General features: G+C 42.9%; 1 protein-coding gene across 1 annotated transcript in view; it reads left to right on the top strand.

The window, feature by feature from the left end:
* LOC121271392 (adhesion G protein-coupled receptor E1-like) overlaps positions 1 to 20,213 on the top strand; it is a 60,789-nt gene extending 40,576 nt beyond the window's left edge. The window contains exons 14-19 of the mRNA XM_041177369.1: positions 2,294 to 2,526; positions 3,059 to 3,125; positions 5,082 to 5,173; positions 9,270 to 9,438; positions 11,094 to 11,192; positions 19,872 to 20,213. Of these exons, the coding sequence (XP_041033303.1) occupies positions 2,294 to 2,526; positions 3,059 to 3,125; positions 5,082 to 5,173; positions 9,270 to 9,438; positions 11,094 to 11,192; positions 19,872 to 19,883 (672 nt within the window). The 3' untranslated portion in view covers positions 19,884 to 20,213. The remainder of the gene's footprint in view (positions 1 to 2,293; positions 2,527 to 3,058; positions 3,126 to 5,081; positions 5,174 to 9,269; positions 9,439 to 11,093; positions 11,193 to 19,871) is intronic.
* The last annotated feature ends 1,240 nt before the right edge of the window (positions 20,214 to 21,453 follow it).

Genomic DNA, 21,453 nt, shown 5'->3' with positions numbered 1-21,453 from the left:
AACACCTGACCCGGCCCCCAACCCAAAATATATCTTTGAGTCTTAAAATTCGGTTCACCGGGTCTCGAGAAATTGATCTTGAGGTAGGCTGCAGTAATGAAATGTTAGGAGACAGGAGGCTTCATGAAATCCTCAGTACACAGGTTGAACAAGCAGGCTGCTGAGTTTGAAAACAAATTGTTAGACGTCTGAAATAAAAGCGGAAAAGGAGCTTTTTTATCCTAACCCAGCAGTCGGGAAGCTGGAGGGGTTGGGTGCGCTCCACCTGATTTTGTTCTACAATATCAGTGGGTTGCAAAATCAGGTCCTGTGGGTTTCCTGCGACCCTGGTAAGTCAATTAGCATTTGAAAAAGCACAACCCATAGATCATTAAGAGTGGCAAAAGGAAGGAGGAGAGAGCGGCACTAGGGAATGACAGGTACAAAGAGGGAAGCCCAGAGCAAAAGGTAGAAGGTACAGTCCAGAAAAACTTCAGCCAGTGAGATTATTAGTCCATAATAGTCCTGATGAACAGTCATGCAAACTCAAAATGTTAACTCTGTCTTTCTCTCTACAGATGCTGTCAGACCTGCTGAGTTTTTCCAGCAATTTTTGTTTTTGTTTCAATCATCAATAATCATTTGTGCAGATGTGAGACATAAAAATCTGTATGCTGTTCCTATGTCCCCTTAAGCAGGGGTTTGGGAGGGCAAAACGTGAGTTAATAGTGGTTAAGCTTGCTAAATATGTGAAGCAAAGCAGAATCTCCTATTATATGGAGTCTTGGCCTTCCCCTCCAGGATGTATTGACTTTGCAGATTCGCCAGAATGATAGCTGGGCTCAGAGAGTTAAATCAAATTAAATCATGTGAATAGTTTGAACAGGTAAGGCTTGTATTCCCATGAATGTTTGAGGGGTGATCTGACCAAGGTTTCAGAAAAACTGAGGGCTGGATTTCACGGCTCCCGCCGGCTGTATTTTTCGTGGGAGAGGCATGTGCTGGGTGGCTAGCCCACCCACCAGCTTCCCTCCCACCCCTGACCCGGTCCCTAAAATACAGGGGAAAGGGGTTGGGCTGGTGCGGTAAGCTGTCCACAAGCCAAGTATCCTTAGCCTAATGGGGGCCTTGGGTGGCCAAATGTTGTCCACAATCTGCCTCCACTGCCATAATATGCTGGGCTGTGTCAGGTTCACAGGGGTGAGAATACCAACTTTTGAAAAAGCAGGAAGGAAGCGGGGGCGCATCATTCAGGGGGTGCCCTGTGCACATTGGGGGCACTCCTCCCAAGATGGTACCCTCCTCTTTTTGTGCCTCCCCACCCAGCCTCCAAAAGCCTGCCTCCCTCCCCCCTCGCCCCCTCTCCTAGGGTGCCCTATTCCTCCCCGCTGTAAAAGCCTGGGACTTGCATGGGAACGGAGGCCATTTTCAATCTCCCGTGAGACTGCGTGAGGTTCCAGCAGTGCCCACTCCTGAGTTCTGGCATTGCTAGGAGTGCTGGCAGCACTCAATGGGTGGGACTTCTCCCACTGAGGATCAGACGTCTGACCCTTAGCTTGTTTAGGCTGTCAGCAGTGTGTTATTGCTGTGGGGCAGCCTTTTTTTTTTAAATCAGTCGATTTGGAACAAGGGGCAAGCAGTACACCTCTCCCTCACCCCGAAAAATCCAGCCCTTAGAAACAGAGAAAGATTTATGGCACAGGAGCTCATTCAACCCTTGTCTGTGATGGTGGAAAATGAACTACCCAGTCTAATCGCACTTTATCCCACCATCCAGCTTAGTCCAGGGGCTTGTGGATTATGGCACCTGAAGTGCAAATCCAAGTGTGTTTTTTTGTAGAAACATAGGAAGGTTGCTGAAAGCTGTGTTTAAAATATTATAAGGATTCAACGGGGTAGAAATGGAGAAACTATTTCTTCTGATTGGCAACTGGGGGACAGAAAATTAAAATTAAGAGCCAGACCATTAAGGATGAAAATTTGGAATTACTTTATTCCACAAGGCTTTATAGAAATCTGGAATTCTGTGCCCACAAAGGCAATGGATATTGGTGGATAATTGGAGCTTTTAACACTGAGATCAATATTTTTTTTTGGATTTAACAAGATATATGGAGCCAAGGCAGGTAATTGGAGTTGAAGTGCAGATCAGCCATGATCTATCTGAATGGCAGAACTTTGCTAAGGTTGGTGGGGGGGGGGGGGGGTTGGTGTGGTTGGGGGGTGGGGGCGCCGGGTCGGGGGCAGGTTGAATGGTCTATTCCTCTTACTATGTTGCTACTTTGGAGTCTTACACATTTGTTTTTGTTTCCAGACCGTATGCGGAATCATAGCGGGATGTTTACATTATTTGTTTTTGACCGCATTTGCTTGGATGAGCTTGGTGTCAACGCAACTTTACCTCATGGTCAGGAACCTGAAGAACATGAGGGTATCCCATTCCAGTAACATTGAAAAGTATATCTATCCACTTGGGTATGGGCCTCCCGCATTAATAGTGGTAATTTCTGCAGCAGTCTATCCCAATGGATACGGATCACGAAGAAAGTAAATAGATTCCTATTTTACCACTATTTTGCTTTGATAATTTAGCCGATTATTTTTAGCTTTGACTGTTAAAGCCCTCCAGCATTCTCCCCTCCTCTCCTGAGGGCCAGTCTCACACTGGGAACAATACAACATCAGCCATCAAATCACTGCTGCCTCAATCAAATAGTTGACCAAAGGCAATGAGTGCACCAGGCTCAACTTCAGAAGGGAACTTACCAGAGTGATGCTTTTTATTTCTGCCATGCTAACCATGCCAAGTGGCAAAGAGGCTGGCAGTGTTGAACTACAGACCTATGCCCATGAGGCAGTGGACCAGCACTGCCCCAATTACCTCAGGACGTTTCAGTGGGCAGAGTCAGGAAACCTTCACACCTCTGATCTGAGGTGAATTAGAGGCGAGGTCCGAGAGGTGAAAGGTCAGTGTCTGACCTAAAGCATCACCCATCCACCTCATGCTCACAGTTTTAATGAACATTAATCTTTGAATTCAAATTAATTTGCCTCAACATGTTCACTCTGATTTCTCCAGCTGCTGGCTACAAGTAGAGAATGAGTTTATATGGAGCTTCTTGGGACCAGTCTATTTGATCATTTTGGTAATTATTTTTTTCGTATGATCTATCATATTTGTTTCCTGAAAACCTGATTAGATTTTGCAATTATCTTAGCAAAAAAGCATCAAAGATCACTGCCCTTCCTGATACACATTCATAATTCTAGTGGTCGATTTAACTATTGATAGGCCAGTAAAAGTGTGTGTCAGCTGTGGTTCAGTGGTAGCCCGCTTGTCTCTGAGACTGAAGGTATCTCAACTCTAGGGCACAAAGTCTAGGCTGACACTCCAGTGCAGTACTGAGGGAAGGCTGCACTGTCAGAGGCTCTGTACTTTAGATGAGATGTTAAACTGAGGTCCTGTCTCTCCTTTCGAGTGGATGTAAAAGATCCCATGACACTATTTTGAGAACAGCCGGGGAATTCTCCCCAGTACCCAGGCCAGTATTTATCCCCCAAACAACATCACTAAAACAGATTATCCGATCTTTATCACGGTTTATGGGAGCTTGCTGTGCACAAATTAGCTGCACTACAACTCCTGCATTACAACAATGGCTACATTACAAAATAATTAATTGGCTGCAAAGCGCTTTGGGATGTCCTGAGGTCATGAAAGATGCTATATAAATGCAAGATTTTCTGCCTTCTTTGAGAATTAACTGAAGACGTTGTCGGTGGCAACAAGAGTTCAAATGAACCAAGGATTGGGAGATCAGAAAGGAAAAGAATGTATTATGATTAGGAAGAGAATAGGCAAGGGTGTTCAAGCAAATGGTTAGAGGTTGGAGACACGAGTTAGAAATTAGGAAGTTACAAGAAAAATGGTAAGTCAGGGATGCTTGGATAGTAAGCTAATCTTCAAAGCTACAATGTCAGCTGTGGCTCAGCTGAAAGTGTATCATCTTGAAGTTAGAGAGTTGTGGGTTCAAGTTCCATTCCAGGGAGTTTACCACAAAATATAGGCTCCTCTCCCACTGCAGATATTGCAAGAGTCAATACTTTATCAGTATCCAGTCAAAAATTAACCACCAATAAACTTCAGGTCATCCACAACACAGCAGCCTAACGCATAGAGTCCCATTCACCCATCACCCCTGTGCTCGCTGACCTACATTGCTGCACAATCCGGCAACAGCTCAATTTTTAACATTCTCATCTTTGTTTCCAAATAGTTCCCTGGTCTCGGCCCTCCCTAACTCAGTAACCTCATCCAGCCCTACAACCTACAAGACTTCTGCGCCCTTCAGTTCTGGCCCCTTGCGCATTCCCAATTTCCAAATACCTTTGGTAGTTATGTCTTCAGCTGCCTAGGCCCCAAATTCCCTCTATGACCCTTAACCCCTTTCTCATCCTTTATGATCCTCCTAAAAATTTAGAAGCATATTTGGGATATTTTACTCCATTAAAGGTGCTTTACAAATGCAAGTTGGTGTTTAGCTTGTGCCAATTAAAACTTTCCAGATATGGTATATGCTTGGATTGATTCAGCACAGGACAGTTCCAGCTCTTTGTTGTTGAGCGTCACTTAGATGCTACCACAGAACTTTGTGGCCAATGTATTATTTTTATGTCCAAACTCCACTTAATGCAAACCATGAATACTAAGATTTGAGTTAGGATTTACAATCTGCTCTTAACTCAAAGTTGCTTCAACAACAACTTATTTATACAGCACCTTTATTCAAATTGTTGAACGATTCAACCTTTCTTTAGCTCAAGAATAACTAATGGGCTTATCAGGACAGGCCCAATGATTGATATAGTGGCTTATCAGGAACAGATTTTATCACTGTTACAGTGTTTTCCAAACCTCTGGGTTCATCCAAACAGAGTAAACCAGGCAGTAAGAAATGTAAACATACAGAGAATTGAGTTTCTTAGGCCTCATCAACTAAACTACAGGAGGTGAAGGACTGCCATTCAGATGTTTCTCAGTTAGCCAGACTGTGTTACCATATTCTGGATCACAAAGTCTAAAATCTCAAATAATCCAACAGATCAACACATTTATGTTCACCATGACTCTCTGCACGTTGAATGAGGAACTTTCCAATCGTGACATGAAAGTGTCAAAAATTAAGGACACAAGGTAAGCAGAACAAGGGGGCATAACCTTAAAATTAGTGTTAGATTGTTCAGGGGTGCTGTCAGGAAGCTCTTCTTCACACAAGGCCTTAAGACCATAAAACGTAGGAGCAGGAATAGGCCATTCGGCCCATCGAGTCTGCTCTGCCATTCAGTGAGATCATGGCTGATCTGATAATACTCAACTCCACTTTCCTGCCTTTTCACCATAACCCTTCATTCCTTTACTGATTAAAAATCTCAGCCTTGAATATACTTAACAACCCAGCTTGTACAGCAAAGAATTCCACAGATTGACTACTCTCTGAGAGAAGAAATTCCTGCTCATCTCTGTCTTAAATGGGCAACCCCTTACTCTAAAATTATGTCCTCTGGTCCTAGATTCTCCTACAAGGGGAAACAACCTCTCAGCATCAACCCTGTCAAGGCCCCTAAGAATCTTATATGTTTCAATAAGGTCGCCTCTCAATCTTCTAAATTCCAGTGAACATAGGGCCAACCTACTCAGCCTCTCCTCATAAGAAAATCCCTCCATGCCCAGGATCAACCTAGTGAATCTTCTCTGGACTGCCTCCAATCTTTCCTTAGACAAGAGGACCAAAATTGTTCACAGTATTCTAGGTGTGGTCCAACTAGAGCCTTGTGTCGTTTTAGCAAGACTTCTCTATTTTTATACTCCATTCCCTTTGAAATAAAGGCCAACATTCCATGTGCCTTCCCTATTACCTGTCGAACTTGTATGTTAGTGTTTTGGGATTCATGCACGAGGACTTCCACATCCCTCTGTGCTGCAGCCTTCTGCAATCTTTCTCCATTTAAATAATATTCAGCTCCTCCATTCTTCCTGCCAAAGTGCATAACCTTACATTTTCCCACATTATATTACATCTGCCAAGTTTTTGCCCAATCACTTAACCTGTCTATATTCCTCTATAGACTCCTTGTGTCATCCTCAACACTTGCCTTCCCACCTATTTTTGTATCATCCATAAACTTGGCAATACTACATTCACTTCCCTCATCTAAGTCATTAATATATATCATAGATAACTGAGATCCCAGCACTGATCCCTGTAGCACTTCACTAGTTACAGGTTGCCATCCCGAAAATGCCCCTCTTATCCCAACACTGTCTTCTATTAGTTAGCCAGTCCTCTATCCATGTTAATATACTACCCCAACAACATGGGCTCTTATCTTAAGTATTTTTATGTGCGGTACCTTATCGAATGCCTTTTGGAAATCTAAATATATTACATCTTCCGGTTCCCCTTTATCTATTCTGCTTGTTACCTTCTCAAAGAATTCTAATAAATTTGTTAGGCATGATTTCCCCTTCATAAGCTATGCTGACTCTGCTTGATTAAATTATGTATTTCTAAATGCTCTGCTATTACATTCTTTATAATAGACTCCAACATTTTCCCAATGACAGATGTTAAGCTAACTGGCCTACAGTTACCTGTTTTTGTCTCCCTCCCTTTTTGAATAAGGGTGCTACACTGGCAGTTCTCCAATCCTCTGGGACTTTTCCAGAATCTAAGGATTCTTGGAAGATTACTACCAGTGTATTCATTATCTCTGTAGTTACTTCCTTTAATATCCTAGGATGCAACCCATCAGGTCCAGGGGACTTATCAGCCTTAGTATATATTCAATTCCTCTGCCATTTCCTGGTTCCCAATTATTATGTCCCCATCTTCATTCTCTAAGGGGCCTATGTTCACTTTGGCCTCTCTTCATTTTTATATATCTAAAAAAGCTCCTACTGTCCGTTTTTATATTACTTGCTAGTTTACACTCAAAGTTTAAAGGGTGGTGGAAATCTGGAACTCTGTCCCCTAAAAAGCTGAGGAGTCTGGGGGCAGCAGGGGGGGTTGGTAGAGGGTGGGGTCAATTGAACATATCAAAAGTGAGATCGATGGATGTTTCTTATGTAAGGGTATTAAAGGATATAGAACCAAGGTTGGTAGTTCGTGTTAAGATGCAGATCATTCATGATCTAATTCAGTGGCAAAACATCTTTGTGGGGAAGAATGGCCAATTCCTGTTGCTCTATTCCTATACTCCACCATATAATTGAGCTGACATTTAACAGTTAAATATATGCAAACCATGTAGAAAGCTTGTATATTCATACCTTTGTAGAAAATACGGTTGTATTACTATAGTTATCAGTATTTTCCTGAAGGAGGGTGGTTAATTGTTTTTCTGTGGGGCCAAATTCGCTTCAAGATGGCATGTCCAGAATGGGGAGATCAGGACCAAACGTCAAGCAGTGTAGGAACAGGAGTAGTCCCTTTAGCCTCTCAAGCCTGCTCCATCATTCAGTCAAATCATGGTTGATTTGCACCTCAACTCCATTTACCATCCCCCCCACCCTGCCCACTTACCTCCGTATCCCTTGATACCCTTACCCACCGAAAATCTAGCAATGTCAGTCTTGAGAGCCCCAGTTATTCAAACACCTATAGGGAGAGAGTTCCAGATTTTTCCTGCTTTGCAATTGACAATTTGATTCCTGAGACAGACATATCCAAGTACTCCAGGGTACTATTGGTGACTGACCAGTCAGCCTAACTTACTGTTCAACAGCTATTTGATCACTCAACGCATCCTGATTGAGTCTGTTCCTGTTCCTGTTGCTGTTCTCTCTGGAGTGCATAAATTGGGCACTTATAACTTTTACAAAGAAGTTCTTACAAAGGAAAGTGAAAGTGAAAACGAATGAGGTTATAAAACAGTCACTACTGATGATATTAGTCCAAAGGAATCTGTAATAGAGACTGTAATGGGATAGTTAGGTCGGTAATTAGCCATAGTCCACTAGGGACCATAGGCATCTCTCTCTATTAGAGAGACACAATTGGTTATACAGCTTGAGGGACATCACTCCCCATCAAGTATGGAGCAGGCGAGGATGCAGGTCCCAAGTCTACCTCAGCCAGAATGGAAATTGAACCCCCACTGTTGACATTACTCTGAATCACACGCTAGCTATCTAGCCAACTGAGCTGACAGGCCCCTTCTATCATGGGACAAAAGTTAGGAAAACCACTGGGATTTAGATATTATCATTCAGGACACTGAAGGAGGAGACAGTGGATCCTATATTCGACTATAGATTTTCCATTTTGACATAGAATTAAGGAGTAGAAGGTAAGAATATAAGAACAACAGAAGTAGGAGCAGGCATAGGCCAAAGGGCCCCTTGAGCCTAGCCTACCATTCATTAAGATCATGGCTGATCCATGCCCTCAATTTCACTTTCCCATCCGCTCTTCATATCCCTGGATTCTCTGAGAAATCAAGAATCTGTCTCTCTCAGCCTTAAATACATTCAATGATGGCACCTCCAAAGCCCTCTGGGATACAGAATTCCAAAGACTCACAACTCTCAGAGTGAAGAAATTTCTCCTCATCTCAGTCCTAAATGGGTGACTCCTTATCCTGAGATATGACCCCTAGTTCTATACTCACCAGCCTTTCAGTGTCTACCCTGTCAAGCCCTCTCAGAATCTAGTGTGTTTCAATGAAATCACCTCATTTTTCTAAATTCCAGACCCCCGACCTGTTTATAAAAGTGGAAAGAGTCAAACTAACTAATTATAGTCATAGTTTGGCTTTGGGCAAACTTCTGGAGGTAATTATACCCAGTGAAACTGGTGATAATTAGCATGGATTTATTTGTTAATTACAGGTGATTAGATAATTGAATACTTTAAGGAAATCAATGTATAGATGTATATTGTGGTGGACAGTGTATACACGTATTTTCAGATGGTACTTCCAATAAGGTCAACAAAAGACCAATTTCTACTTCAAAGTCCCTTCCGCCTGTTGTACTAATGGAGACAATCAAAGGAGAAGCAATTTACGCAGCATCTTACCATATCCTTGCAGGTAGCAGATCATTAAAATGTCACAAACACATGTAAAAATAATCAGAGATATTAATGGAATTCTTGCCTTTACAACTATTGGAATTCCACACTTTATCACATAGATGCACCTACAAACCAATACTTCACTTCAGGCTCTGGCTTAGGAAATAAGTGTTTTTTTTTTTGTGTGTGATGATGGTTTTCTCCTCGTTGCAGGATGCTGACATTTAAAGCCATTGGACAGGTGTTTATACTGGGCTGTACCTGGATTCTTGGCTTGTTTCATTTTCAGGAGGAAACAGTGGTGATGGCCTACTTATTTACTATTGTCAACAGTTTCCAGGGCACCTTCATCTTCATCATCCTCTGTGTGTTAAATCCCAAGGTATGTGGTACTGCATTTTGAGTTTTATTAATGGTCAGGGTGGAATGGAATAAACTGCAACTTATTAGAAACATAGAAATAGCTAGGCCATTCAGTCCCAGGAATCTGTCCCAGCATTCTGTTGATTGTGGCTGATCTGTATTTTAACTCCATTTATCCAACCTTGGTCCGCTAACCCCATCACCTTCCATAACCTCACCTCACCTAACAAAAATCTATCAACCTCATCTGGGAGAAAGAGTTCCTACTCAGGTTCAGAAAGCCCTGGAAGCGAGGAACCTAGCTAGTACCGTGACTCTATAGCTACTGGTGTGTCCCTTCCGGGACAGTGGAACACTTGTGCTTCTGAATCAGATGGTTGAGAATTCAAGTCTAACTCCACAGATATTCAGCACATAATCTCAGCTTCAGTATGGTACTGAGGGAGTGCTGCACCATCAGAGGTGGTGCCTTTTAGTTGGGATATTAAACTAAGGGCCCATTTGCCCGTTCAACTAGATGTAAAAAATCCAATAACACTATTTCAAAACACATCCCTGGCGTCCTGGCCAGGTTGACCAACTCCCAGCGAAAAATTTAAGGGGCAATATATCAGCATGGTGGCTAACCATTGGTGGGGTGGGGGGGGGTGCGTTGCAGTGGTTGGGAAGGGTCTGCTGCCAGACCTGTAGTAGTGGGAGGGATACATCGTGCATCTCAAGCTCAAACTGCATGTGTCAGCTCCAACGCTTGCGGAGAATTGGCAGATGTGTGTGCCATACCCAACACATGCGCTAAGATAGCAGAAGAGAATGCTGGAGCCAGCGGATATTTGGGGATAACAAAGGAAAGTTCGGAGCCTGACGCACATGAGCAAACAGGTCAAAGAACAAATCCGGGACAAAACATGGCCCGGGAAGGTCTGACCCGGGACACAGGACAAAATCTCCAATTATGACACAATCCCAGGAAATCAGGGACAGTTGATCATCCTGGTCCTGTCCAATACTTATCCCTCAACTTACACTAAAAACCGAATATCTGCTCATTATCTCATTGAGGTTTGTGGGATCTTGCTATGTGCAAATTGGCTGATGCATTTCCCTGTAGCCACAAGGCTGTCTATGCCAGAAAGTGCAAAAAGTACTTGGCTGTAAAGCACTTTCGGACATCCTGAGGTTGTGAAAGGTGTAGTAATAATGCAAGTTCTCTCTTTCTTTACCGCATGTTTGCCTACATTACAGGCTCAAGTCATGGAGTAAAAACAGAAAGTCATGGACTATGATTTGAACCCAAAAGCATGTGTTTGGATTAGTCCCAAACCAACCTGCTTTGCTACTGGGCCAAAAACACAAAATGCCTTTGATACAGGTGCAGAAAAGAGACCAATTCACCCCTCCTCTAAGGTAGTTGTATGGTAGGCTGAACTTTAGTTTGCACACTATGTTTTGCCTGTGAATATTAGGTGTCAATATTGGCCATCAAAGAGTGGAAGCATTTAAACCAATCATGGTGGATTCATGGTGGATCACAAGCAACTATTCTAAACAACCCATGACGCTTTTTATAAAAAGATTAATATATCAACATACAATTAGATGGTTAATTGCTGAGTTGTAATTTATCATATTCAGGTACAACGTTTGATAAATTTATTTTTTTTAAAACCTCTTAAGATAAGGGCTGAATACCACAAATGGATTAACCCTATCTGCAAGACCAGAAGGAGTTTATTTGAATCTGAATCCACAAAAGTGCCATTATCAGTGACATCGGTAAGTGTGCTTGTATCTTCAACAACACGTCTCAAACAAATGACCTCCATCACTAAGAAGGATATGGGCAGCGGGCAGCTGCATGGGGATACCATCTCATCCCTGTTCCCCTAAAAGTTACACACCAAACTGACTTGGGTCTCTATCATCGGTCATCATTACTTCATGGTTGCTGGGTCAAAAATCCTGGAACCTTCTAACTAACTAATGGCACTGAGGGAACCCCTTCACCACATGGACTATAGCAGTTCAAAAAGTAGGCTCACCACCACCCTCACAAGGCCAGATTGGCAATAAATGCCAGCCTTCCTGTGACACCCATATCGCAAGATGATTTTTTTTTTAATGGGTACAGTTAAGTTCCCTTGATGTCACACATCTCAGGTTGATGTGAAACAATCGTCACATTGACACACAGGCCACTATATAACTACAATCTGCCAGTAATGAACTAAGATTGAATCATATATCTTTTCGCAATGTGAACTAAGCAGTTTTACAGCACTTCAACTTCAAGCTGTGTAACTGTACCTGCTACAAAGCTAAACCTCTCAGGCCATCTGCAGAACTATTGTACAGTTTAATGTTTAAAACGCCTTCAATTCCTTTAAAACTTTCCCTGTTGGCTAGAATATGTACTTAGATACAAACTCATAGGCCAGGATATTGCCGTTAGCATGACATGCCGGCGTGTAAAATAACGCGAGATGACATCGGACGTGCGTCCCGACATCATGGCATGTCATTCCGATATTGCGTTTGATGGGCACACGCCAGAGGCAGCTGTGTGCCAGCTGAACTGTCAAAGGCCTATTAAGGCCATTAAGAAAGTAATTTACGTCATTAACACTGCAAAGAGCCCAAGCGGCTTTCACTTTTTCCAGGAAACCTCATCCACAGGCAGGATGAGGCTTCCTGAAGGTTTTATAAAATTAATAAATAAGTTTGGTGAACTTGACAAACATGTCCCAGGTTATGTGACACTGTCACATGAGGGGGCATGTTTAAATAATTTTTTACTTGAATTTTCAAAAACTTTTATTGTCTATTCAATCTCCCTGAGGCAGCTCTGTGCCTCAGGGAGATTTTTGCGCTCGCTGGGTAGGCCTTAATTGGCCCACCCACGTAAAATGGCGGTGCCCAGCCAATCACAGGAGGTGATCAGCTCCACGCCCACCCCCGCCCAGCCCGCCCACATAGGTAAGATTCATAGAGTTCTATATATGTTTTAGCATCAGAACAGGAAGAGACCATTTACTCCCTCGAGCCTGTTCCATTATTCAGTGAGAACACAGCCAGGATTTTGCAGCCCCGCCATGACGTGTCTCCCCCCGGCGGATGCGGCGAGCCATTTAAACCTCCATTCAATTCAGTGGGGCTGTAATATCCCACTGGGCAGGAGGGGCAATAAAATCCTGGCCCGTGGCTAATCTGCAACCTAGCTCCATTTACCCACCTTTTCCCTATGTCTCCTTAAAACCTTTGGTTAACAAAATTCTATCAATCTTAGATTTAAAATTAACAACTGATCTAGCATCAGTCGACTCTTGCAGAAGAGGGTTCCAAACTTCTACCACCCTTTGTGGGTAGAAATGTTTCCTAATTTCACTCCTGATTTTTAGCTTCTGCGCCTTAGTTCTAGACTTCCCAACCAGCAAAAATAGTTTCTCTCTATCTACTCCATTGGTTCTCCTTATATCTTGAAAATGTTTTTCTGATAACTTTTAACCTTCTAAATTCCAAGGAATACAACCTCAGTTTGTTTAATCTCTCCTCTCAATTTAACCCTTGGAGTCTAAGAATAATTCTAGTAAATCTAAACTGCGCTCCCCTGTAAGGCCACTATATCCTTCCTAAAGTATGGTGCTCAGAACTGTTCACTGTACTGCAGGTGTGGTTTGACCAGAGCTTTGTATAGCTGAGGAATGACTTCGGCCCCCTTCTATTTTTGTCCTCTAGCTTTCCATTCGCCTTTTTAATTATTTTCTACACCTGTTTTAATGGTCCATGTCGTCGAACACCCATGCCTCTTTGGGCCTCTATTGTTTCACCACTCAGAAGAAGTGTTAATGTCACTGGGCTAGTAATCAAGAGGCCCGGGTTAATGCTCTGCGGACATGGGTTCAAATCCCACCACGGCAGTTGATGGAATTTAAATTCAATTAATAAATCTGGAATATAAAGCTAGTCTTAGTAATGGTGAGCATGGAAATTAACACTGATTGTTGTAAAAACCCATCTGGTTCATTAATGCCCTTTAGAGAAGGAAATCTGCCATCCTTACCTGGTCTGGCCTACATGTGACTCCAGACCCACAGCAATGTAACTGACTCCTAATTGCCCTCTGAAATGGCCCAGCAAGCTGTTCAGTTCAAAGAAAATTAGGGATGGGCAACAAATGCTGGCCTTGTTAGTGACACCCACATCCCATGAAAGAGTAAAGAAAAATAATTAGAAAGCACTGCATGAACACTGCAGGTACATTTAAGTCACATACAGAGTTTTGTGTGCTTGAATACCGTGCGTTGAGCACTGTGTATGTGCATGTGTGTATTTCAGTGTTCTTTTACAGAGCTCTACGTGTTTTTAAGCTATGGATGCAGGGTGAGCAGTGTAGTATTAGTGTCTTCAGACTTGAAAGGGTTAATGTGGGACTAGGGAAGCAGTAAGGCCCATATAACGATGTAAAGGGAGTCGCATGACTAGTAGTGCTCTGTTCATAATCTGAATGGAGATAGCTCATGGCTTAGACTGAAGAAGCCTACTGTCTTCTATATCTACTTGGTTCTCTTCTACAACAAATGGTTACTGTTCAGACTCAATGCTTCTGAAACTCTTCCTTAGACCACACAACAACATACATCAGGCAGCAGCAGGTGAATGACCCCGAAATTAAAAACAGAAAATTCTGGTCTGATCTGGAAAAAAAAAACACAAAAAATGAAAGACTTCGATGAAACAGTTGGAAATAGCCAGAAAAGCCCCTTAATAGACATGGGGCAGAATTTTGCCATCGGCGAGCAGGGGGCCATTGACAGGATCATTTAAACAATTAAAGGACCTGGCCATCCAACCTTAAGTTTGACAGATCGGCCAGGAGCCCCGGCGGCAAATAGAGAAAACATGAAACCTCATCCAGCGGCGGGTTGAGGTTTCATGCAGTGTTTTAAAAATTGTAATAAAGATGTTCTGTAAATTATGAACATGTCCCAACTCGTGACATTTTCAAAATCCAGGTGATTTAGCCTCAGGGAGATGTGCGCTCTTTCGCAATCTCACTTTCAGGGATTCCCCCCCACCCCCCAACCCCCCCAGCCCGCACAGGAAGCGCATAGCTTAAATGGCCCGCCCACGTAAAATAACGGTGCGGCCCACTTCACCAGCGGCGATCGGCTCCGCGCCTGCCGGCGTTTGGATCGGACCTGCCTGCCCGACAGACAGAAAATTCTCCCCATGGAGGCTGACAGGCAGAGAAGAAATCAACTATGCCGCTTAAGAAGGGCTATACCAAAGCATGTGGAGGTTTGTTGAAAACCCCAATCAAAAAACAGAGTCAAAGAACCTAGCGACGATCGAGGAAGGGTGAACAAACTTTCAAAAAGGCTTTAAAAAGCTTCTAAATAAGGCACAGTACAGTTCATTTTCAAGTATGGAACTTGAAACATGCCGCAGACCAGATCCAGAGTCAGTGCCATAACACGGGGTGATTGCATGGTGAAAAAAAAGTAGGGAGAGGAAAAAATTGGCTGCTAAATTTAATCCTCCAGCCTCAGCAAAATAACTAACTGGCCCTAATAATCATTTTGATGATTTTTCCTGAGATTCTGAGAAGGTTTGGAACTGCTCAGTAACCGCAGTGGGTATCCCGAAAACCACAACCAGAACAGGAAAACTCGATTGTTACAGCACCATTTTAAAAATTTAAGTGAAGCCTCTCCTGAGCTGAAAACGGTGATAGATTCACTTTGCCAAGATGATTTGGGCAGATTGCAGGGCCAGAGCAGACACAGAATTGGGCACTATGGAAGTGGAGATTTTTACGATACAGAATTACATCAAGATTAAATAATAAGCAAGTTATAACGTTATTGTATTCAATTGGTTCAATTGCTGATGATGTGATAGCCAGACAAGGCATTAATGAATCATCTGACAAATTTGAAGAGGTCATAAAATCCTTTAACAGTTACTTTAAGGTCTGAGTAACAACATTTTTGAAAAAGCAAAGTTTAAGAGAAGGATCCAAAAACTTGGAGAACCTGTGGAAGCCTTCATCAATGATTTAAATTGGTTGGTTGAAAGCTGTGAATATGGTGATCTTAAGTTTGAGCTGATAAGAGATGGCACAGTAGTTGGGATAGCTGACCTTTCTGACCTGCTTCAATCCAAAGACAATCTAACTTCGGAGATTTGTCAGACAATCTGAGGTCCATCAGAAAAATAGGACTAAATTAAGAGGGGAAGATAAACCATGGTGAAGAACACCCGCAATGACTGTAGAGCTCATTGAACAACGAAATGCGAAAGACACTCGAGGGAAAAAGAAACCATACGCAAGTAAAACTCAAGAAGGCAGTAAACCATGCCAGAGCTGTGGCGCCAACAAGCTTCACAGGCGCAAACAGCTTCCTGCAAGCACAGCAAAATGCTTCCACTTTAAAAGACTGGGACGCTTTGGGAAAATGTGCAGATCAAAAATGCCTAAACATACAGAATATCACCAGCAAATCTTCAGACCACAAAACCATCAACAAAATAAAAGAATCATACCAAGACAAAGAACAGCAATGGTTCCTCGGCGAGATTAAAGATCCCAGATATACCTTCTGGAATGCTGACATATGCGTCAACGGGCATGTTACTAACTTTAAATTAGAAAAAGGAGCAAGTGTGACAGTCCTACCCAACAGAGGGCTATGGATAGCCAACCTCTGGCTGCGGACAACAGACATCCCATTACATGGCCTGGGAGGAATCAGGCTTCCAGTTATAGGCATGCTTCTAGAACCGCTCCAAAACGGGAACAAGCAGATACTGGAGATGCTATATGTGATTGGCAATCAGGAATTTTCTCTCCTGAGCCGAGGTGCCTGTGTTTCCCTCATCCTCATCGAAACAGCGGATGACATCAAGGAAGAGACAGTCATCGAGTAGACCAAGTTGAAGACCCTCAAACCGCCCATCAGCACTGATGACCTCAACTGGGACTTCAGCATAGAATTTTCAATACTTTGCTGAAGCAGATAATCCAGCTTCTTCCCAAACAGATGAAGGTAACCTTCTTCAGCTTGAAGAAGAAACAGGCCAGCTGGATCAATGAGTACCAGAGTGTGATTAGGACTCTCTTCATCACTTGGCGAATTGTCAGAGAGGACAAAGTCAAAATCCAGATGATAAGGAGATGCTGGTACAATCCTGCACTCATCTGTCAATATTGACTGTTTAGTAAATGCATCCATGCCGATCCATCCACCAGAACTGGTGGCTGAGGGTGTAAGTAACCAAATAGCTTCAGAACTAGAAATAAAATCGAATCAGATGAGGCCCAAATCTTCTACTTTAGAGGATATTGACCTTCCTGCCACATCGGGATTACTGCAATTGGAATGACAGTAAGACATTAATTAAATGCCTTCCTCTCCTCAGAAGACCAGAATCCAGCATTTCCCAAAACTTCAGGAACCAGGGGCTACACAGTGTCATCACTCTCAAGGCAAAGCATGGTGGATGAAATCATTAAAGAGGACCAGCATCAGTTCAATAAACAAGGATAGGGAACGTAGTCAGTGTAAAGAAAGGGATAAACCCATGACATCCGACCATGAAAGGGAAACTGTTGATAGGGGAAAGTACAACAGCAAGGAGAGGAAGAAAAGAATCAAGTGTTGAACCTCAAACAAACAAAACACCAAATACTGCAGCTTCTACTGAAGATCAGACAAGCCTGAACAAGTGGATCCAATTTGAGATTACTAATCCTCCAAGCTTCAAAAGAACATGATCAGGGAGTGTCGTGAAACCTCCAGACTGTTTAAACCTAGGAGCAGAAGGGGCAGCATGTAAATATAAATGTAAATATATTTGGATAATGACTTGGGGGAGGTGTAGCCTTAAGGTTAAAGAAAAATACTGCTGATGCTGGAAATGTGAAATAAAAACAGAAAATGCTGGAAAAACTCAGCAAGTCTGGCAGCATCTGTGATGAGACAAACAGAGTCAATGTTTCGAGTCCCTATGACTCTTCTGTAGTATCAGGGTGTTCAGGACTGAAGGGGTTAATGTGGGACTGGTGAAACAGTCCCATCCACATGATGATGTAAAGGGAGTCACAGGTCTAGTAGTCGTCTGGTAATAGTCTGAATGAAAATGGCTCATGGCTTGGACTGCAGAAGCTTACTGTCTTGTATATCTGTACATAGTTATATTCTACAATAAATAGTTACTGTTGTTATGATCCCAGCTGATGTTACCACTAGACAACCCTGATCTCAGGGTGGAACCCAGCTTGATAGATCCTAACTTTTATTTTTGTTGTTTAGAAATGGGGAGAGTAGCTACTGAACAGTCACAGGAGCCAGCTGATGAACTTTTAACAAAGGAAAAAAACATTTATTAAACAAGAGAAGGTGAACTATATTACAATGCTCCTTCACCCACTGCTATACCTTTACAGATACACAGATTTTTAGGGACAACACAAGTTACGAAAGGTATCTTATACTCTAATGTTCACAGTAAGTACACAGTCCATGTAAACCATTAGGTGACCTATGGTCAGACACACCACACCCTGAAACCAAGTGACAGATGCCACTCTAGACAGATGCTATGGATCTCTCAGCAACATCATGAGCCAAGCAGTCTCACTGAATTCTGTCTTTCACACGAAGGATTCCAATCTCCGCTCTCCAAGAACTCACTTTGGAATCTTCTCCCAAATTGGCGTTCTCTCTCAGACACCTTCCACAAGGATCCACCTCCAGGGTTTTGAACTTTCCTTCTGATGTTCCTCTCCCCTGAGTCACCACATGCATTCAAGCTTTCTTCCATGCACTCTCTCTCACTGACTCAGCCGTGCCAACAGTACACCACTGCTTCACATGCCCATAGCAAAGAGTTACAGACCTTCCGCTGTCTCCTTGTGCCTTCTGTCTTCTTGCAAACCAAAATTGCTTTAAATCTGCTTTTCTTCTCTTTAAGCTTGAAGCTTGGAGCCTTCCTCTGCTCCTCATTCTTACCTTCACTTAACAGGTCCTTTTCTAGGTTTCTGTCCTTCCTTTGACAAAAGGTCTTCTCGGAACTTCCTCCTGTTTCTGTCTCACTTCTGCCTTGGGACATTTAGGTTCTTTTGGGAAATCCACTCTCTGTAGTTCCCTCTCCCAGTAGACTGCTTCTTTGGTGTCTTGGCTTCAACTTCAGTTTGGGACTTGCTATCTGTCCCTCCACTATCCAGTCTCTCTTGACAGCTGTCTTTCACCTGAACTCAAACTGCTGCTTTTTCTGTGTGTGTGTGTGTGTGGGCCTCTCTCTCTAGGTCCCCATTGCTAGGCAACAGAACAGTTTTTTTTACTCTTGTGTTTGCTTTAACTTCTCTTCAACAGTCGTCAAAATCTCATTAGGAATGCAGGTATACAAACAGAGTTCCAGACCTGCTGTCTCTACTCAAAAATTAAACTAGATCCCAGGTTTCACCTTTTAACCCATAAATAGAAAAATATATAAATTAAATTTAAACTTAAAGATATACCTTATTCATAACATACCCAAATACACATATAACTTTCTTAAACTATCTCTATTTCTTCACACTTCAGATTCAATGTCTCTGAATCTCTTCCTTAGACCACACAACAACATACAGCAAGCAGTAGCTATAGGCCTTGCCTGTTTTGATACTAAAGTCAAAAGGCTACAGAAAGGGCCCAGGTTCAATCACCAGTCAGGCCCGAGTTAGCTAGTCACAGCTGACAAGAGCTAGCAGAACACTACATTTTGCTACTGGGTTAGGGAGGAAAATAATCATTCTGAGTTCCCCTTTCTGATCTACTGACCAGTCCTAGAAAGTGTATATATGCATATTCAGAATAGGACTGCACTTGATTGAAATTGAACGGATTCCCAACAAAATCAATGTTGCTCTCCTTCCAAGATCAATATATCCTTCCTAAGGTGTGGTGCTCAGAACAGCTCACAATACTCCAAGTGTGGTAAACTAGAGCTTTGTATAGCTGAAGTGTGACTTCTTACCCCTTTGTATTTTAGTCCTCTAGGTAGCCATTTTGATTATTTTCTGTCCTATTTCATGAAATTATAATGATCCATTTACCTAGACACCCAAGTGTGGGTGCTTAACCAAGGTAGTGGAAGACTGCCAGAGTTCAAAAAAATGTATCACAGGTAGATAGAACCATAGAAAAGTTACAGCACAGAAGGAGACCATTCGGTCCATCTTGTCCATGCCAACCCAAGGACACCCAGGTGCCCTTTCTAATCCCACGTTCCTGTCACAGAAGTATACCTCAGTCACAGCCCCTGAAAGTGTACCTTAGGCCGAGCTCATGAAGATACACCTCAGTCAGAGGGCTCAATCAGCTCATTCAGAGTCAATAACTTCAAAGATGAAGGGGTTAGAAAAATAGCTGAAACAATTTGAAACTGAGAGTATGTTTTTCTCCACAGGAAACAGTGTGACTGGATGTGTTCTTCAATTCTGCAAAGAGCTGACCGACCATTTCTGGCCCATAACCTGATGTGGACCAAACCCTATGTGAAGACTGTGTGGCCATATTACCTTCTAAAATGCCTCAAATTGCCAATAGTGGTTCCATTGGCATAGCAGCCTCCAAGTATTACCCTTCTGCAACCAGTGGGCACTGCAAGGAGTGAAGCATCTTATATAATAATACAATACACCAGTAATAATGTTACAATTTAGTTTTGTAAGCTGCCTTTTGTTGAAAGTATATTTTATGGTTAATTTACTTTATTAGTTCTGTGCCATTAAAGATTAATGGGATCATGTGTAAATTGGATTTTTTGTCAATGACACTGTGACAGCCCAATGTGATCCTTATGCTTTGTTTAGAAAAAGACATCCAAGTATTTCAGGGCACCGACATCTGTTTTCAACCATCAGGTTGTTCTTTTTATTCCCTTTTGTACTTTGTTCTGAGTATAAGATACTTCAGAACCAGTTCACAGAATCCCAGAATCTTAACGGCACAGAAGGAGGCCATTCGGCCTATCGTGTCTGCACCAGCTCTCCAAATCAGCATTATGAGCTAGTGCCATTACCCTGCCGTTTCCCCATACCCCTGCATATTGCTTCTATTCAAATAATCATCTGATGTCCTCTTGAATGCCTCGATTGAACCTGCCTCCACCACACTTCCAGGCAGTGCATTCCAGACCCGAACCACTCGTTGTGTGAAAAAGTTTTCTCTCACATTTGCTTCTTTTGCAAATCACTTTAAATCTGTGCCCTCTCGTTCTTGGTCCTTTCATGAGTGGGAACAGCTTCTCCCTATCTATTCTGTCCAAGCCACTCATGGGGCAGGATTCTCTCCCCATCGGGGGCAAAGTTGAAATGCGGGTGCACACAGGCGCGCCTCCGATCGGCGCCCCCAATCAAGGGCGCAACGCCATTTTACGTGGGCGGGCCAATTAAGGCCCGTCCAGCGTCACGTCCACACAGAAGCGCTATGCACTCCCTGTGCGGGCGGGGGGGAATCCCTAAACCTGAGAGTGCACTCTTTTGCGCATGCGCACGAAAGAGTGCACTCATCTCCCTGAGGCTAAGTGCTGCTTCAGGGAGATCGCCTTTAATGTCAACAATATTAAAAATAGAACCAAAAAATCCCTGACATGTCCCCTCATGTGACACTGTCACATGAGATGGGACATGTTCATAATTTTTTTTTAAACTTTAAATTTTTTAAAACCTACATGAAACCTCATCCTACCCCATCCATTAATTACTTTAGTGCCTCTGTCAATGGCCTCAGTTGGACATTGACAGGTCAGCAGGTGCACAGCTGATTTTGCTGTGCCCCTGCCTACCTGAAAATTTCAATGGAGCACGGTGACATCGGGAGTTTGCCTGACGTCACCGTGCATCATTTTATGTGTTGGCGAGCAGGGGACAAGCCCTGCGCGCCGACAGGAAAATCCTGCCCATGATTTTGAAAACCTCTATCAAGTCTCCTCTCAGCCTTCTCCAATCCAAGGAAAGCAGTCCCAACCTCTCCGATCTATCCTCATA

The sequence above is a fragment of the Carcharodon carcharias genome, chromosome 30, assembly GCF_017639515.1.
Source record: "Carcharodon carcharias isolate sCarCar2 chromosome 30, sCarCar2.pri, whole genome shotgun sequence".
Lineage (NCBI taxonomy): Eukaryota > Metazoa > Chordata > Chondrichthyes > Lamniformes > Lamnidae > Carcharodon > Carcharodon carcharias.
This window is presented reverse-complemented; position numbering and strand designations above follow the sequence as displayed.